General features: G+C 42.2%; 3 protein-coding genes across 55 annotated transcripts in view; 2 read left to right on the forward strand and 1 right to left on the reverse strand.

Annotated features, from left to right (window-relative positions):
- Positions 1-16,369, forward strand: part of LOC145546358 (E3 SUMO-protein ligase RanBP2-like) — a 57,005-nt gene extending 40,636 nt beyond the window's left edge. For 3 of the 6 annotated variants that reach the window (XM_081592955.1, XM_081592952.1, XM_081592954.1), the window contains exons 21-29: positions 2,506-2,673; positions 3,289-3,381; positions 3,666-3,844; positions 9,024-9,228; positions 10,053-10,154; positions 13,270-13,415; positions 14,101-14,374; positions 14,501-14,832; positions 15,187-16,369. In XM_081592955.1, coding sequence (XP_081449081.1) covers positions 2,506-2,673; positions 3,289-3,381; positions 3,666-3,844; positions 9,024-9,228; positions 10,053-10,154; positions 13,270-13,415; positions 14,101-14,374; positions 14,501-14,832; positions 15,187-15,492 — 1,805 coding nt within the window. In that variant the 3' untranslated portion in view covers positions 15,493-16,369. Of the gene's footprint in view, positions 1-422; positions 501-2,505; positions 2,674-3,288; positions 3,382-3,665; positions 3,845-8,984; positions 9,229-10,052; positions 10,155-13,269; positions 13,416-14,100; positions 14,375-14,500; positions 14,833-15,186 lie in introns of all 6 variants that reach the window. The other 3 variants (XM_081592953.1, XM_081592950.1, XM_081592951.1) reach the window with 3 other exon arrangements.
- LOC145546362 (uncharacterized) lies at positions 14,122-17,269 on the reverse strand. The gene is made up of 3 exons (XM_081593023.1): positions 16,617-17,269; positions 14,913-15,006; positions 14,122-14,418 (listed from the first exon to the last, which is right to left on the reverse strand). Exons 1-3 carry the CDS (start codon positions 17,250-17,252, stop codon positions 14,411-14,413), a joined length of 738 nt encoding a protein of 245 aa, XP_081449149.1. The 5' UTR covers positions 17,253-17,269; the 3' UTR covers positions 14,122-14,410.
- A 15-nt stretch (positions 17,270-17,284) lies between these two features.
- The window catches only part of CCDC138 (coiled-coil domain containing 138), a 30,476-nt gene continuing 29,647 nt past the window's right edge, over positions 17,285-18,113 (forward strand). For 13 of the 48 annotated variants that reach the window (XM_081592978.1, XM_081592979.1, XM_081592956.1 and 10 more), the window contains exons 1-2: positions 17,285-17,407; positions 17,809-17,866. Coding sequence is in view for 16 of the 48 variants with exons in the window: in XM_081592956.1 (XP_081449082.1) it covers positions 17,315-17,407; positions 17,809-17,866 (151 nt within the window). In the remaining 32 variants the exon portion in view is untranslated. Of the gene's footprint in view, positions 17,650-17,808; positions 17,867-18,113 lie in introns of all 48 variants that reach the window. The other 35 variants (XM_081592988.1, XM_081592989.1, XM_081592983.1 and 32 more) reach the window with 9 other exon arrangements.

The raw sequence follows: 18,113 nt of genomic DNA on the forward strand, positions 1-18,113 counted from the left end.
TGTGGGTTGTTTTCTTCCCTAAACCGGGTTAGTGGTGAGTGTTCAGCAGCAGCAGAGAGCATGTGTGCATGATGTTGAGGAGATGTCGGCTTCAGGGAGACATGTCTGCCGGCAGAGTACAAGAACTCAGCTTAGCACTGGGTCCAGCTTAAGGCTGCTAGCACTTGAATCGTGAGGGTTCACTCGAAGCTGGTGGTTTCAGTAGGTTTGTTCTGCAGTTACTATCCTTATGTTCTTGGATGGTACTGCATGCTCACATTTTAGGTAAGGCAATCTGGCCACTGAGCAATCTGGCAAAGAGCGAAGAATGAAAGCCTTGGGATAGGATAGGTGGATGCGTGGGACAGCCACATTGGTGTAAATGGATTGCATTCATTTTAATTCTCAAAATGTTCAAAAACGAAATACTCTTTATTTTCTAGGATTTAATTTTAGCCTTTTTAAATCTAATCCAATGGCTTTTTGGACCAACACCCCTTCCTCACAGCCTGAGAACAGAGGTACAGAGCTGGCACTGGCAGTATGCTAGGGTGTCCGCTTGTCAGCAGCTGCTGGTGCTCAGCAGTGTAACTGGCTGTATGAGATCAAGTGCCTGATGCTGCAGCGTGCATGTGACAAGGCTATCATGACCCCATAATGCTGCTCTCCGTACTTGGATGTCATGTTTTCTCACGTTGTACTCCGTTGTTTCGAGGTGGATCTGTGTGGTCTTTACTTTGTCTGTTTTGTACATCATCATTTTCTCCTGTGATCAGTGAAGACCTGTGTGTCACCTAACCATCACTGTCTGCCTGCATCCAGACACGGTGGCAGCAGCATGTGCCAGGGAACCTAGGCTCCCTGGTTGAGAAAGATACTGTGTGTGGAAGTCGGCCCTATTGGAAGAGCTCCCCTGTATCTCACTATTCCCAGTTAGAGCAGGCCCCTTGTGGAGTCATGCTAGAGTGGAGTGGAGTGGAGGACTAAGCAGCGGGCTCTGAGAGAGACCCTCAGGAGCAGGCTGTGGAGACCAAGACTCACCCCCAGAAGCACAGCTGTGTTTTGGGTGCCACACAGCTGCAGTGATCAAGTGACCACCTGTGATTTCTAGGAGCTCAGTTGTAAAATACACAGGTTGTGCTCCTAACTGCAGCAGTTCTTACGTTTATGATTAAGGATGCAGTCTTTGAAACGTTGTGTGGCCTTTGTGTGTGTGTGTATGTGTGAATGGTACATACCCGTGAACAGACTCTCTGGACCCTAGGCGAAGAGCCCTGGTCTGGGAGCAAATGCACTGATGTACCGCTGCAGGACAAAGAGCCCAGTTCTCAGGTGCGAGAACGTAATAGACAGAGACGTGAGGAGACTGAGGCCCAAGGAGGCCATCTCATTAACAGGAGTCTGTCTCACAGTGTCCTCTCGTGGGGCCTGGCCAGGAACTGATGCTGAGTTTTTGTAACAGAGGAGGGTGAGTGAAAGGCTGGTTCAGCATTGAGAAGAGCTGTTTTCTGGACCAGCATTATTGATACAGTAGAAATAAAGTATGACCTGTATATGTAATTTAAAAAAATTTCTAGTATCAACATTTGAAAATAAAAGGAAACAGGTGAAATAAGAGAAACAGATGAAGTTAAATTTAATAATCTATTCAGTTTAGCCCATTACATGCAGAGTACCATGTCAACTTCTGATCAGTATGAAAAATGAGATTATCCCCCTTTCTTTTTTCTACATGTTCAAAACCCTGTGTATGTTTTCCCACTTGGAGTACATCTCACTTTGGACTGCAGTGCTTCACAGCCACGCTCCATGACTTTGCTTGCTCTTTTAGAAGTCCTTTTTTTATAGACCACGACCTATTGTGTGAAGAGTTCCTTTTCTCCCCATCTTTTGCCTTTAGTGGTGGTGGTGGTGGTGGTGGTCGTGGTTCTTCAGAGAACAGACATTGTCTTAGATTCTTACAGTATGATTAACCCAGAGGGTAACAGGTTTAATTTAATGTTATAATGCTTGGAAATACAGGAAAGTGTGTGTAATTCTAATCACTCACCAACCTTGGCAGTTGTTAGCTTTCTTTGTAGGGACTCATTGGGATTGGCTTTGAGTTAGTTTTATATTTATACTAATATTTGCTCGATTTCTTTAATTTTTTTCAGTTGTTGCAAATGCATGGATATTTTGCTAAACCATTTAGTATGCCAAGTACGGTTATGGCAGCACTCTTAAAATACCTTTTAAATTTATAGCCATCAGTAGTATTTTCTTCAGTGATTAGTTACTGAAAGTAGGATTTCTTTCCTGGTTATTAAGGGGATTCTGTGTCCACTGAGGGTTCTGACAGAACATTTCCTCAGGCTTCTAACTCTCATGGTTATTATGAGCAGTGTCCACATCAGAGTGTGTGTGTTTTCATCAGCATGCTGTTTTAACCTAAGAATGAAGTTCCAGGATTTTTATTTTAGTTACAATATTGGCATTAATTACCTACCACCTTGTCTTTATCAGTCTTTCTTACTTGTCTTGTAGTGGAAGAGAGGAAAAAACCTGAGGATCTTCCCTCTGATGATGATGTTCTCATTGTGTATGAGCTAACCCCGACCCCTGAGCAAAGAGCTCTTGCAAGCAGACTTCAGCTTCCCCCGACATTTTTCTGCTATAAGAACAGGCCAGACTACATCAGCGAAGAGGAGGACGGTGAGTCTCTTGTTGCTGTAGAGCATTCTGTTCATGCTTGTCTTAGTGAACAGGGCTCATGAAGTTACTTTAAGCCTCCTGGAGCCCCCACCCCTGGTGTTCGTGCAGGTCCGTGTTGATTCTAAATGTGTGAACAGTCAGTGGATGTCATGGTTAGAAGAGCTGCCTTCGTGTGTTCGCATTCCCTCAGTGTCTGCTGTGAACAGGGCAGGTGTTCTGAGGGGACTGAAAGCAGTTCTGATTTCCCCGGAGTCTCAGAGGAGGGTGGCTGAGCCATGCAGCAGGAACGGGGTCTGAGTAGGAGAGCTCTGTGGACCCCATTTGAGTTCTCAGGCAGGGGCTTACGGGCTCAAAATAATTTCGGCAGGACATTTGGGCAGTAATTTAGAGGACTGGATTGTAGGAACTGGAGAGAGGCATTCAGAGCCCCGAAATGCCAGAGCAGCTCAGACTAGGCGTTTGGGTGTAGAATCAGGAAATTGGTTGCTATTTGGATGTAGGGAGTAAGGGAGAGTGGATGGGAAGTTGCAGATAATTTTCCTAGATTCCTGGCTGGGAAATCTCCTGAAATTTACTGCAAGTTCTTTTATTTAATAAAATAAATTATACTTTAAGATGAAGATTTCGACACAGCTGTCAAGAAACTCAATGGAAAACTGTATCTGGATGACTCAGAAACATGTAGACTGTCAGAAGAAAATCTAACAGGTATGTAACATTAAAACAAGTAATTTAAAGTGTTTTTTAAAAATCTTCTGTTTAAAGGAATCTCCCAATCTGGTCACATTGGTGATTACCAATTTTGCCATGGTGATTTAAAATATTTAAAAATAATATGAAGGGAAAACATCATTCCTGGTGGTGCTAGTTCTCTATCAGCATCCAGGGTCTTATTGTTTGGGTCTTTAATCTGTAGGTGACATTGTGGAGTTGGTTGGGCTTCATCTGCTTTTATCTTAACTTTCCTTTGTTTGCGTTGCCTGGATTTTCAGATAATGAGAAAGAATGTGTTATTGTTTGGGAAAAGAAGCCAACAGTTGAAGAGAAGGCAAAAGCAGACACTCTCAAGCTTCCGCCTACTTTTTTTTGTGACGTCTGCAGTGACACTGATGAGGACAATGGAAATGCAGAAGACTTTCAGTCGGAGCTTCAGAAAGTGCAGGAAGCGCAAGTAAGACTGTCTCTGGCATTCCTTCTGGCTCAGTCGCTTTTGTTGATGCAGTAAGCTAGAGTGTTCTTAGCACATGGAAACAGTAGGGTGCATCCGGCAAGTGGGTGGGCGCCTCGGTCATCTCTGGCTAGAGGATGAGAAACTGTTTTCTGGGCAGAGGACCAGAAGGCCCACCCGTCACTGCTGCATGTGTGCTGGGTTTGAGAAGTTGGGGTGGTAGCATGGACGATGCTGATGTCCCTGACAAGGTCTACTGCCATGCCAAGAACGGAATTAAGTGCTTCACTTTTTGTGCTGGTTACATGATTCTGGAGTGGGCAGAGTGGATAGGAAATAACATTTGAAACCTAGTTCCCATGATCTGTATACTTTGCTTTTTGTAAGTTCATGATGTGACTACTTTCTTAGTTCAAGTGTAGTCATTTTAATAGTTGTCAGCACCTTGGTGTCTGAATTTGTGTTCCACAGAAACTAGAAGACTAGTCGTTGTTTATAATTGTTTACAATATTGACATAATCAGAATGGTTCCTTTCTCCTCAAGAAATACTTTTTTAAAAATTGTTGGAAATATGGTAAGAATAAAGTAGGTCCTGGAGTTGGGAATGCAGTGTTTTCTTTAACGGATACATGAGAAGAGAGTGAGATGGCCCAGCATGTGGCGTGATCTATGGAAGACTTGCTGCCCTTCACTGTCCGTTTGACCCTGAGGAGTAGCCAGCCTGCTTTCTCACCTGTCCACCGAGGCTGTGCCGGCTCTTCGTAGGTGTAAACTTGTTTGTCGTTGCACAAGAGCTAAAGTAGACACAGCTGTCCCTCATTTATAACCAGATAGGTTTATTTGTGGAAGTGCTATTTGAAGTTTCTGCATTCAGCTGTGCTGAATCTGAAGTGTATTTCCGTCACTCGGCCGTTTCCCTGTCTCAGTGGCAGTGCACAGTGTGTGGTTTCTGTCAGTCACCTCTGATCACTGCTGCTGGAGGCATTAGCGTGCGGTCATTCACTTGACAGATACAGTCCAGTCATACTAAGTGAACAGTGCAGTTAAATATGGTTTCACTTTTCTGTGTGCAAAACTGAAAAATAAACTTATGTTTTTTTAATGTATTTCAAGCCTTAAAAATAGAACTGAGAACTAATCTCAGTGCTGATGCACATGCTGAGTTGTACAGTGTTTGTTTATTCTTTTCCTGCTTGTAGTGTACACAGGACTTGGTGTCTTTTGTCAGTGTACTGTGCTGTTTATAGCTATTAAAATATCTTATTTGAGTGACTATCGTGTTATCATTGTTATAAGTTAAGATCTTTTTGTAAAATATCCTGTAATACTTAAAATGTTCTTTAAATAAAAATCCTAGGGGCTCCTTTTGCCACAGAAATTAAATGTGGTAAGTCATTATAAGGGTGGGAAAAAAAATTGTTTCAGTGAATTGTAATTTTGGAGGAGAGTGCCCTTTGATAGAGGTGAAACAGAGAACTAACAGCCATTAAACTAAAATGTTCCGTGGGTGGATGTAGATGATGTCCTCTTAGGACACATCTTTCCTGCTTTACACTTGATTCATCCCCAGCTACATGAACTCTTGACATACGCACTCCTGGCTTCAAGTGCTTGAGCATGCTGTGGTTACAGGTGCTGACTGTGCTGCCGAGGGTCAGGGTGCAGTGCTGAACGAGGGAGCAGCCTTCGGATTTGTCTACAGGAGTTTCTTGTTCATGGCCTCTTAAGTGGAGGATGTGTTAGGAGCTGAATTATGGCATTGCCCTCCCAAGTAATCTAGTCAGCATTTGGGGAGTGACATTTATTGTTGTTTAATTCACCCATTTTCATCATCCCCAAAAGAAGCCCTGTTAACCTCTAACCGTCATCACCCTTCCCATTTCTCCCCGTCTCTCCTGGGCCTGGATAACCACTGATGTACCATTTCTGTCTCTGATTTGCCTTTCTGACATTTCATATAAACATCATAATATGTGGTCCTTTGTGTCTAGCTTCTTCTACTTGGTAGGTTTTTGTGATATATCCACATTATAGCATTTATCTGTACTTGGTCCTTTATGGCCAAATAACATTCCAGTATATGAACTTACCACATTTTATTTATCCATTCATGTGTTTAGTGCCCATTTGAGTTGTTTCTTCTTTTTGGCTGTAATAAATAATGCTACTGTGATAGCCTAAATCATTTGACACAAACAGAGTGGACTGTTGTTTCCTTGTATTTCAGTCATTAAGAAATAATGACTTTTTTCATTTGTATTAATTTTTCAAGTTTATCATAAGTAAAATTCACTTTCTGTTGTGTGTATGTTTTCTGTGAGTTCTTACACATGCCTGAATTCTTGTAATCCCCACTGTAGGCAGTGTACAGAACAATTTCAGACCCCAAAGAATTCCTTTCTACTGTCTCTTTCAGTTCAGATCCCTCCCCACCCAGAACCTCTGCAGCCACTGATCTGCTTGTGTTTCTGCCTTTTCCAGACTGGCATGAATGGAATCATACAGTATGTAAGCTCTGATACGAACTTTTCTCACTCAGCACAGTGCCTCTGAGATGTGGCCTGGTCACGGTGTGTAGTGATAGCTCATTCCTTTCTGTCACCAGCTGGTATTCCGGACGTTGTACATTCACTGTCATTAATCCTTGAAGAATGTTGTTTTATTTTGCTCTTTCTAGTATCTAGTTCAAGTGGAAGCTTAAATTAACTGATTTTAGACAGTTTAACTTATTAAATGTTCTAATAAACATTTTAATTTTAAGTTCCTCCAAGAGCTGTTTAGCTCTATCTTACAAGTCTTAATATGTCATATTTTCACTTTCATTCAGTTCAAACTATTAATTTTCCTTGAGACATTCTTTTTGACAAATGCATTGGATAGAAGTATGTTTCTTCTGAATATTCAGTTTTCCAGATGTCATTGTTACTGATTTATAGTTTAATTCCATTATTGTCTATAAATGTATTTTGAACAATTTCAGTTCTTATAAAATTCGTGACGACTGTCTCAGTGGGTGCTCATTGTACACTTGAGAAGAATGTAATTGTTTTTTTGTTTTGCATGGAAAACAGGTTTTTAAATAGATCAAATCAGTTGATGCTGTATTGTCCAAGTCCAGTGTGTCCTTGCTAATGTTTCATCTGCTTGTTACGTTGATTATTGACAGGAGTGTTGCCCAGCATGTCTGCTTCTCCTGTCAGTTTTTGTTGCATGTAGTCTGTTAGGGAGTGTTCCATCTCCTTCTGTTTTCTGGAACACATTGTGGGAATTAGTGATATTTCTTTCTTAAATATTTGGTAGAACTTACCACTGAAACCACCAGGCCTGGTACTTTTTTGGGGGGGGGGCAAAGATGTAATAATTGATAATACATTGCTTTAATAAATATAGGCCAATTCATGTTATCTGTTTCTTCTATCAGTTTATTTATTTTTTGAGGAATTGGTTGGTCCATTTCATCTGCATTATCACATTTGTGGGCATAATAGTGTTCCTGAAGTTGAGAAGGTCATTAAAATTTATTGCCTGTTTAATGTCCATGGCTCAGTGTTGATGGACTCTGTTAATTTGTCCAGAGACTTCAACATGTGTATTAAAAATGTAATGCTTAATCTCCAGATATTTGGAGATTTTTTTCCCAGCTATATTTCTGTAGTGATTGCTAGTTTAATTCCATTATGGACTGAGCATATACTTTGTATGATTTCCGTTCTCTTGAATTTGCTGAGGTTTGTTCTCTACCCTAGAATGTGGTCTTTCTTAAGTGTTCCATATTCACTTGAGAGGAATGTATGCTGCTGCAGTTCGATGGAGCATTCTGTAATTTTTTAATTTCTGTTGTATTTTTCAATTCTAAATTCCCATTGGATTTTCTTTTATGGTTTATATTTGTTTGCCTGACAGCTCTCTTTTCGTCTTAAGAGTATTTATTTGTCTTTACCTCTTGGAATATTGTTAGAAGCTTTTCAGAGTTTGTCTGATCTTTCAACACACAGATCATTTCATGATATTCTCCATCCCTGGCCAAAGAGAGCCGACTCTTCTTGAATGCTTTTCCATCTGTGCCGTTGGCAGCCCCAGTTTCTTGGACAGCTCTGTACCCCTGCTGGGATGTGGGTTGGTGTGTGGGGGCAGGAGAAAACCTACCAGGTTCTTAATACCAGACTGTCCCTCAGGACTTGACAGGCTTTTTTTCTCCTAAGTTAAACACAGAAGTTTACTGTAAATATGTCTTCTTCAGAGGACATATTTTATGGTCTTGAATAAAAGTGAATTTGGTAAGGCCAGGATTTCTAAGGTCACTTTGCCTGTCTCTCCAGTCGTTTTTATACCTGGGGACCACATGCCATAATGAGGGGACAGTCAGAGAAAAAATCTCGTCTCTTGATGCTGTGCAGCAGCTCCGGCTAGAAACCCTTTCACTCAGGTTCAGTGCTCTTTTGTTGGGATGACCCTGTAAGCAGTAGGAAGCAGGTCAGCAAGGGGGCCCAGTCATAACCTCCCTTTTCTTCTTCTCTGCCTAACCATCCTCCGGTTCAGCATCGTCCATTTCTGGAAGCCATCTTTGCCCTGGGGTGAGGTTTCAGAGGAGGCTGTATGCTCTCGGTCCTTGCAGAGATGGCCCCCGGAGCAGGGACTGGCCATGTTGGCTGGGGGTGGGCCACTTGAACGATGGGCCCCAGGGCCCAGTGCCTGCATCCTTGGTGGCAGCACCCCAGCAGCATGTGCCAGGGCTCGTGGCTCAGCACCAGCAGGAGCAACTACGGGGGGCAGTTGGCTCAGGCCAGCGCCTCTTCAGCTTCCTGCTGTGGCTTGTGGACCCGGATGGACTGGCCCCTAGAGGCCGAGGTATTCATGGTCTCATCACCAGACCTGGCTGCCTCCTGCATCTCAGCCAGTGTTCCTCGCTGGTAGACTTGACATTGCTTCATGTCTCGAGATTCTTGGTCCTCCTGCTTTCATCCACTTCCCAGCAGCTTCTGCTCGCTTTGTCCTTTGCAGTCTAGTTCAGTGGCAGGTGCTGGAGAGACCGGAGGTACCGTAACATGGTGGAGAGAAAAGTATGCTCACTCCATTTTGTCCAGGACTCCATGTCATCTGTTTATTGTAAAAGAGAGTATATGATCCTTTTTGTCACTCAGTATTTAATGACATGGTTGTTTGTTACTTTCTCTTTGCAGAAATCCCAGGACAACAACATAGCTAGCTCAGCTGATGGCATGTGTACAGATGACACTAAAGTGGCTGTGCCATTTTTGTGTAAATCTGAAGAGCCAGAGTTTACTACCAAATATGTTAGTTCACCATCAATTTCTTCTGAAACTATTGACAAACCTGTGGATTTATCTACTAGAAAGGAAAATGATGCAGATTCTACAAGCCAAGGTAAAATTTGATGTATGTTTATAGCAACTTTGTAGGCATGAATTTCTGTATAAGGTACATCTGTGGTTCTGAGACGATACTTTCAAATGTACATCCAGGAATTCCCTTTCTTAAATTGAGATGTACAAAGGGGCATGCTGCTGCTGCTGCTAAGTCGCTTCAGTCGTGTCTGACTCTGTGCGACCCCATAAATGGCAGCCCACCAGGCACCCCCATCCCTGGGATTCTCCAGGCAAGAACACTGGAGTGGGTTGCCATTTCCTTCTCCAGTGCATGAAAGTGAAGTCGCTCAGTCGTGTCCGACTCTTAGCGACCCCATGGACTGCAGCCTACCAGGCTCCTCCGTCTATGGGATTTTCCAGGCAAGAGTACTGGAGTGGGGTGCCATTGCCTTCTCCACAAAGGGGCATGAGATAATTCAATTTTCTTAGTGAAAACAGAATCTTTACATAGATATTTCCTGAAATCCTTCTTGGAATGAATGTTTGTTTAGATGATACTAGACCATGTGAAGCAGAAGCTGTGTAGCTCTCTGTCTAACTTAGTATAGATCTACATCTCATTTTTTAAAAATTATTTTGAGCATGCTGCTTCTGGTGTATTGTTCATTAAGAATAGTACCTGTAAACTTGTAAGTTTTCTTCAGAGAAATAACTAGATTATAAATACTCCTTACCCCACCCCACCGCATCACTAGTATAGCAGGTCCTAGCCCTTCCCAGCATACACACACACACACACCCCTTCCCTTTGGGCCCTGGGTAAATCTTTGATGTTCAGCATATGTTAAATGAAATATTAAATTGCTCTTTCCCTTTTGCCAGTGGAAAGCAAAACAGTTGCATTTGGATTTGGAAGTGACACAGGGTTGTCATTTGCAGACTTGGCTTCCAGTAACTCTGGGGATTTTGCTTTTGGATCCAAAGGTAAGATTATGAGGAGAGGCTTCAGTGACTGTGTTACTGAAGTGGGCACCCCTGGAGGGTGAGTCCTTTGTTGCAGGATTGTCGCTCACATGGCTATGTCTTTCCCGGCCCTTCCCTCCAGATGTCTAGTGTTTTATTAAAGGAAGGGCTTCTATTTAACTATTACTTTTACTATTATTAATATAACCATAAGAATTTTCTCTTAATTCATTGTAACTGTGCTAGTCTTGCCCATCCTGAAATACAGAACCCTCCCTCCAGTTTTGGAGTAACTTTGGGATTATTCTTCTAGTTACACTTTTGATTTGCTAATATTTCAAGATGTGCATCTGTAATTTTTTAAGGAGATGACTTTGAAGTTTTCTGTTTTTGCATTATCCTTGATTGTATTTTTTAATATAAGGGTTGTGCTCATTTATAACTGGTGAGCTTTTCTACCTTTTCCAGTGGTTTTTCTAGTTTTGGTCTGTTTTGGTATCATCTGTAGAAAGTAATCCTTTTCCTTGTTTATGGCATACTGTATTTTCCTATTCTTAAATATCTTTCATATAACAAATTATAGCACCACCTAAATTGAATTGATGCTTGATTTGTGGAATAAATTTTATTGAAGATACTTACATGATTAATTCAAAATAGTATTATTCCATCTCACATATTTTACTTGTTTCACAGTTCCATCATTTACAGAAACATATAAAACTTTAAGAAATTACCTTCAGATGTTGTGTTACTTTGGAATTCATAGCTTCATTAATGTCACATTGCTTTATTTTTAATTTATTTAGTAGCTTGAAGTCACAGGATAATAGGTCAGCAAATACAACAATAGAGTGGGTACAATTATCCACCAATGAAAAGCCAGATAAAAGCTGATATGTTAGGTTGCTTGACACTCCGTCAGTGTTGTGCAGTGAAGTTGACATAGCACAGCTCCAGATCTGTGTGGGAGGCTTGCCCTGAGTTGCTTGCTGATTCAGTAAGATTATCCACCAAGCTCTTTTTTTTCCAAGATACACCTTTTAGTTTGTGTCCTTAGATCTGTGCTTTTTAGGAATTTGTGCTTTGTCTTTTCAAAGTAGCTTTAGGTTTTATCAGTTCTCCTTTTGTTTTTTTATTTATCTCTAGATTTGTCATTACTTTCCTTTAAATTATGATTAGTTTTCTTGTGTATTGAATGTCTACTTCATTTAATTTATATTGTGCTAATAATATAAGCACAGAATAGTATTTTGAAACTGTAAATCCCTTGGAATCCATTTCATATATTTTCATGGAGAGTTTTCACACTTGTAAATTTTTAATACTTTATCCTTTGATTAAGAGCTTGTAGGATTTAAATTTAAAAAAAAAAAAAATCAGTTTCATCAGAATGACTTTTTGCTTCTCAAACATATTTCTGGCCTTGTGTGGACCTTTTTGATCTTAAACTTTTTGTTTTGGTTGGTTTTAAACTCAGAGGAGTCTTCTTTCTCCTCTTCTATTATGTGTTATTTCTGTGGTGATTGCTTTTTCTTCATCTGTTCATTTTATTTTTATCTGTTTCTTTTCTTTTGTTCCTTTTTTCTCTATTTCTCCTGAAAGTCATCTTCACACAGGTCTACCAGTCACTCTGTCTTTTGTGTAATATTTCATACGGAAACTAAGAGAAAATAAGAAACAGCTGTTTATCTGCTGCTTCCCTGTGCCTGACATTTTATCACATTTCCTTGAGATTTTGTAATGTTTCCATTAAACCCAGAGTGGAAGCTTCCTAGGTATTGCTACCTAGAATACAGTTGTTGATATTGATTATTGACAGACTTATCTTTATACTTTTACTGAATAAATTCTTTTTCCTGCCCCTTTAAAGCAGTGGTTTTCAGTTCTCTGCTTCATATTAGAATTCCTGGGAGCTTTTTAAAGGGAGGGGTGGAACACCTGATAGTTATGTTGGGCTCTGGGTGTGGGACCCGGGCACTGGTGTTTCATAGGAACTGTTGGTGTGATTTTAATATGCACCCAATGTTAAGAATCACTGCTTTAGAAGAATTTTGAAATTTTCTGCCATACGTCTCAGGGTATTGGGGTAATTGAAAATTTTTTTCTGCTTGGGAGTTCTTGAACAAGTTCTTTTTGAGCCCTACCCCTATTCTCAGGAAGCCCCCACACAATCTGTGATGGCGCTTTTGTTTGAGCATTCTTTCGCTGTTTATTCGTAAGACTTTTTTTTTTCCTGTTTGTTTTCTCCCCATTAAACCTGTCTTAGAAGAATTTACTGTTTCATTAGACACTCATTTTGTTCTTTCTTCAAGGTGCTGAGTTTTTAACTGATCCGTGACAATTTTTGCCTTCTCCCAAGTTTTTGTATCAGATGTAGGATTAGAGAGCAGTGGTTTGTCAGTCAGCAAAGCGATGAAGAGTTGAGAGGTTTCTTTCCTCTAAGATAGTGAGGAATGTATTAATATTAGCAGGCTGAGCTGTCACAGTTGAGATGTGGAAAAAACAGCATTTAGTGTTCACCTTCTCCAGGGTGTGAGGGAGAGAAAAGTCTTTGTTCCTCTGCATAGGAGTAGGGAGCCTTTTCACCCATTAAGCGTGGTGTTGCTTGAGAGAGGACGGGGTAGGGTCAGTGAGCTGCTCCTGGGGCCACCAGTGCCACCTGGGCAAGAAGTTGAAGCTCTCACTCCAGTTACCTTAGAAGAGAGCTGAGGTGGAGAAGTTACCAACTTGTATTCAGTCTGCTTGGCCTCTTGGAGAACATTCTTAGGCTCTAAAGTTACTTTTTTCATGTGATAGAATGTTTTATGAAATAAACTACCCTTGGCGCTGAGCTGGGTTTTCAGGTTTCAGAGGATGTACTTTGAATGAAGAACTTGCTTCATTACTGAAAGTTCAGTGTCATGAAGACCTAAGGCTTAGACAACCCTGCCTGTACACCCAGGCATAAATGTTACTACACATCCTTTGTGCTCACCACTTGAGCTTAACTTGCCAGGAGAATACAGTTTTAAGCATTTTTATTACAAGTATGTCACATCGTTGGAAATTAGATTCATTCATAAAGTATTCTAACAGGGATTAAAAGCTTATTAAAATAGATATCACTGTTTAAATATCCTAATTTATTCATCAGATAAAGATTTCCAGTGGGCAAATACTGGAGCAGCAGTGTTTGGAGCACAGTCAACCAGTAAAGTTGGCGAAGATGAAGATGGCAGTGATGAAGAGGTAGTTCATAATGAAGATATCCATTTTGAACCAATAGTGTCACTACCAGAGGTAAATATTAAAGAGTAAAAACCTTATACTAACTTCACATTTTAAATTTAAAACTTGACATGGGCTTGATTTGTAGGGCTGACCTTGTTTGCATTTCTTTCAGAACATTGACTGTTTCAAATGGAAGCTCTTTATTACAAGTTTAATCTTAAAATGTAAATCGTCCTTGTAAAAAAATTTACATACAAATGTTATATGGTAAATTCTGTGTGAAATTGTTGGGAAGTACTTAATTTTTTCCTGTTTGTTTTCAGTAACATAATTGAAGGGGCAAAAAATTAAAAACCCATCTAAGCTCATATTTGCCACAATCCTTTCAATAAAAAGTATATTGTACTTTTTCTAGACAAGAATGTTATTTTAGGCAAATTACTTTTTATCAGTTTCAACCTCAATCAGTAGATAGTATTTTTCTTGAAGAACAAGATTTTTTTTTTAAACCTCTTCTCTCCTGTAAAAGATTGTATTTGATTTCCAAGAAGAGGAAAAATGTTAGTAAGTACAAAAAAAACATTTAATGACAAATCTTTCCTGCCTCATCCAAATCCTCTGTATTAGTAACCCTAGGATGTTAACTCTTTCCAAATTCTGCTCATGTCAGTGTGTTAAGGAATTTGGATCTTTGGAATTTGTTATGAGTGTTTTATAAGCAGTAGCTTATAGGTAATTTAATCTCCTGTCACAGGTAGAAGTAAAATCTGGAGAAGAAGATGAAGAAATTTTATTTAAAGAGAGAGCCAAACTTTACAGGTGGGATCGAGAGGCCAGTCAGTGGAAGGAGCGTGGGGTTGGAGACATTAAGATCCTCTGGCACACGGTGAAGAATTACTTTCGGATCCTGATGAGGAGAGACCAGGTGTTCAAAGTGTGTGCGAACCACGTCATCACCAAGACGATGGAACTGAAACCCTTGAATGTTTCCAACAATGCTTTAGTTTGGACTGCCTCAGATTATGCTGGTGAGCTCTGCACTCAATGCTACTTTCCAGTTTTTTTTACTTTTCTAAATTGACAACAAACATATAAAACAATTTTTTAACAGTTATTTTAACACTAAGGTCACTGTATTGTTTATTGTTTAACAGATGGAGAAGCCAAAGTGGAACAGCTTGCAGTGAGATTTAAAACTAAAGAAATGGCTGATTGTTTCAAGAAAAAATTTGAAGAATGTCAGCAGAATTTATTGAAACCCCAGAAAGGACAGGTATCACTAACAGAGTTCTCAAAGGAGACAAATCCTGTGGTGTTTTTTGACATTTGTGCAGATGATGAGCCCCTGGGACGTATAACCATGGAATTATTTTCAAACATTGTTCCTAAAACTGCTGAGAACTTCAGAGCACTGTGCACTGGAGAGAAGGGCTTTGGTTTCAAGAGCTCCATATTCCACAGAGTGATTCCAGATTTTGTTTGCCAAGTAAGTCTTAAGTGTGCATCACAACACGGTCTAGACAAGTGCAGCACGCCAGTGTGGGAAATATGAGTGTTTCTCCTTACCTGTAATTGTAGACTTTAGCTTTTCCACACCCCCAGCTTCTATCTCCACAAGAACTTGCAGCCTGAAAGGGTTCATATTTCTAATGCCTTGAACCTGATAGAAATTAAGGGTGGGGAAAGATTTTTTCATTTTTGTTTGCTTTCACAAATTACTTAGTTTTCAAACTACATTCTCAGAGAAGCTGGGTATTTAGGACCTACCCTTCAGTGGTTAGTTCTGTATGTATTTTAATGTTTTATTTGGGATTCCTGTTAATTGAAATCTTTTTTTCAGGGGGGAGATATCACAAAACATGATGGAACAGGAGGACGGTCCATTTATGGAGATAAATTTGAAGATGAAAATTTTGATGTGAAACATACAGGTCCTGGTTTACTATCGATGGCCAATCGAGGCCAGGACACCAATAATTCTCAATTTTTCATAACACTGAAAAAAGCAGAACATTTGGACTTGAAGCATGTCGTATTTGGGTTTGTTAAAGATGGTATGGATACTGTGAAAAAGATTGAATCATTTGGTTCTCCTAAAGGATCTGTTAGTCGAAGAATTATTATCACAGAATGTGGACAGATATAAAATCATTGTTTTCCATAGTAAATTTTACCTGTATAAAAGTTGAATTGAGGCCTAGCTGTTTTGACAACATGGTAATTATGTTCAGCTTTTGAAAATGGACGTTTCAAATGTACAAATGTAAAATTGCAGCTTATAGCTGTTGTCACTTTCTAATGTGTTATAATTGACCTTGCATGGTGTGAAATAAAAGTTTAAACACTGGTATATTTTCAGGTGTACTTGTGTTTATGTACTCCTGACATATTTGTATTAAAATAGAATACTAATCTTGTTAAAAGCAATAGACCTTCTCAAACTATTGAAAGAATATGATATATGCAATTTTATTTTAGTTCCTTATAAGATATTAGACTTCATGCATGGATATACTTACTGTTTGAATAAAGGGACCATGACTTGGATAATTTTTATTTCAGATTTGGACTATATTTGGTAATTTTAACTATTGGTGTGTTCAGTTATGAACAGAGATTCACTTGTAAATGGGTAGAGCCACAGAGGGCAGAGACTTAACCAAAGTGCTCTTCTATAAATTCTTGCACCTCCTGTATAGTTAAATTATCTTTTAAGCAGAGTACCTTCTTTCCTTAAAATGATGTGTAGCTGCTTGCGCCCTTTCAAAGGTATTAAATTAATTTTTACATTTTAAGTTGAGTAATTAAATTTTTTAAAACTGTCATCTGTTTCTACTACCTCAAACTGCATTGGTTCTGATAGAACTTGAATTTTTCCTTGCAGTTATTGTGATAAAGTATGAGTATTTTAAACAGGTCTATACCATGTTCTTTGGTTAAAGATTTGCTTTATACTAGATTGTTGCAGTACCTTTTTCTGGTGAATTTTGTAGCAAAAATAAAGTGACAATTGTTAACATCCATGATATTTAAAAAATTCATTACTTGTGCATCTAATTGTTTGTTCATTCTGAAACCAAAGTCAGAATAATTAAATATCTGTGAACTCACACTGCCACCTAATTTCCAGAGCTCCCAAGGAAAGGATTCTTTTCAAGTGGGGTATATACTGAACAGTTAACTTGGAAATGGCTAGTGGAAAAAGTTGGACAACAAGGGGTACGTTCTCGTCGCCCTACTCAGTGTAGGACCTTGGAGTCCCCCACGCACGTTGTGCACGTCGTCACAGCCCTCGCCGGAGGTGTGCTCTGACTGCGGGGCTCTTGCGTTGTTTGGGGTCTGGAAACAGGCTGTCCTGGGGCAGCACCTGCTCACCGCCCAAGGTGGAGTCCGCGTGCGGGGCGCGGTGGACGCCCTGACCCGTGAGTGAGGGCGTGAGTGAGTGAGCGAGCGCGCCGGTCCCGAGGGCACCGCTTCTCCGTGGTTTCGGGGCGCGTCCCGGGTGACAGCAGGCGCTGAAGCATTAAAGCTGTGGACCCAGGTTTGGAAACGAAAGCTCAGGCCCAAACCAACCTCCAGCCAGGACAAGTCTGAGCTGCGTGAGAAAGGTAACACCCGGACAGCGCCTCGACCCGACCCCAACGGAACGCGCGCGGCCCTCGGGAAGGAAAGGAAACGATGACCCCGCGCGCTGGCTCTCATCTCGCCCTCACGGGCCGCAAACACGTACACACGCCCGCAGCCGAGCCCAACCGCGTTCTCGCCGACGGCATGCGGGAGCCGGGGTGTACGCGTGTCGTAACACGCATCCTCAACGCCCGCCCCTCCAGGAGTCCAAGCGCTGTTCCCCAGGAAACGAGTCAGCGTCCCTGCCGGAGGCGGGGCGTGTCGTGCGTCACGGCGCATAGTCTCCGCGCAGCCCCGCCCCGCCGCGCGCTGTTGCCAGGGTGACGACGTCGGTCGCGGCCATGGAGCCGAGGGTCGTGAAGCCGCCGGGGCAGGATCTGGTCGTGGAGCGCCTCAAAAGCCGCTACGGCCTCGGGGGCGGCTGCCTCGGCGAGGTGAGGCTCGGCCCTGCCAGGTTCGCGGGTCGCTGGATCTGCGGGTTGGAGCGTGGGCGCGAGGCGGGACCCCTGGCGGCGGCGTGCGGGGAGTAGGCTCCCGGCGGGCACGCGCGTCGGAGGATCGATGTGCGTCACCGCGGGAACGCGCGTAGGCTTTCCCCGGGAAGATTTGGGTGAGGATTGGAGCTGCGTCAGTCCCGGCTCTGGGCGGTGAGTCCGAGCCGGTTTCACGCCGCAAGGTGTCCGATGGGTCCTCGGGGGCCGCCCGTATGCGGGGGCCTGGCGTGCGTGTTGGGCGGCGGGAGGGGTCGCCGCGCGGGGCTGAGGTTCCAGGAGTCGGAGGGGACAGGGGCCGGGGGACTGACCCACCCCGATCACCTCTCTATCCTCTCTTCCAGCCAGGGCGCCGGCAGCCGGACGTGGCGGAGCGGCGGCGGCGGCCTCCGCGCACCCCAGGTAGGGCGGCGCTGGGTTGTTTGTTCCCCGCAGGCCGCAGTTGTAGGTAGTTTATCGTGTGCGTTCAATGCTTAGAGCGCATCAGGGGGAGGAGCACTGTGTTGAGCCCTCTGGGACTGGGCCTGTCGCCTGGGTCTTTCGGTTCCGACGCGGAGCAGGGTTATCAGCACCGGGTCGCCGCCGGGATCGCGTACAGGGTGCGGGCGGGGGAGGCGATGAACTACGCTCTGACCAGCGGCCCGGAGGC

This window comes from Giraffa tippelskirchi, chromosome 4, assembly GCF_054371585.1.
Source record: "Giraffa tippelskirchi isolate mGirTip1 chromosome 4, T2T-mGirTip1v1.2.pri, whole genome shotgun sequence".
Lineage (NCBI taxonomy): Eukaryota > Metazoa > Chordata > Mammalia > Artiodactyla > Giraffidae > Giraffa > Giraffa tippelskirchi.

Bases quoted from the DNA above. Each gene is read 5' to 3' on its own strand.
- LOC145546362 (XM_081593023.1), bottom strand. From the start codon at position 17,252: ATGCGCCGTGACGCACGACACGCCCCGCCTCCGGCAGGGACGCTGACT. The intron at 15,007-16,616 runs GTGCGTGGGGGA...AATTTCTATCAG, and splicing joins GCTGTGACGACGTGCACAAC to GTTCAAGGCATTAGAAATAT.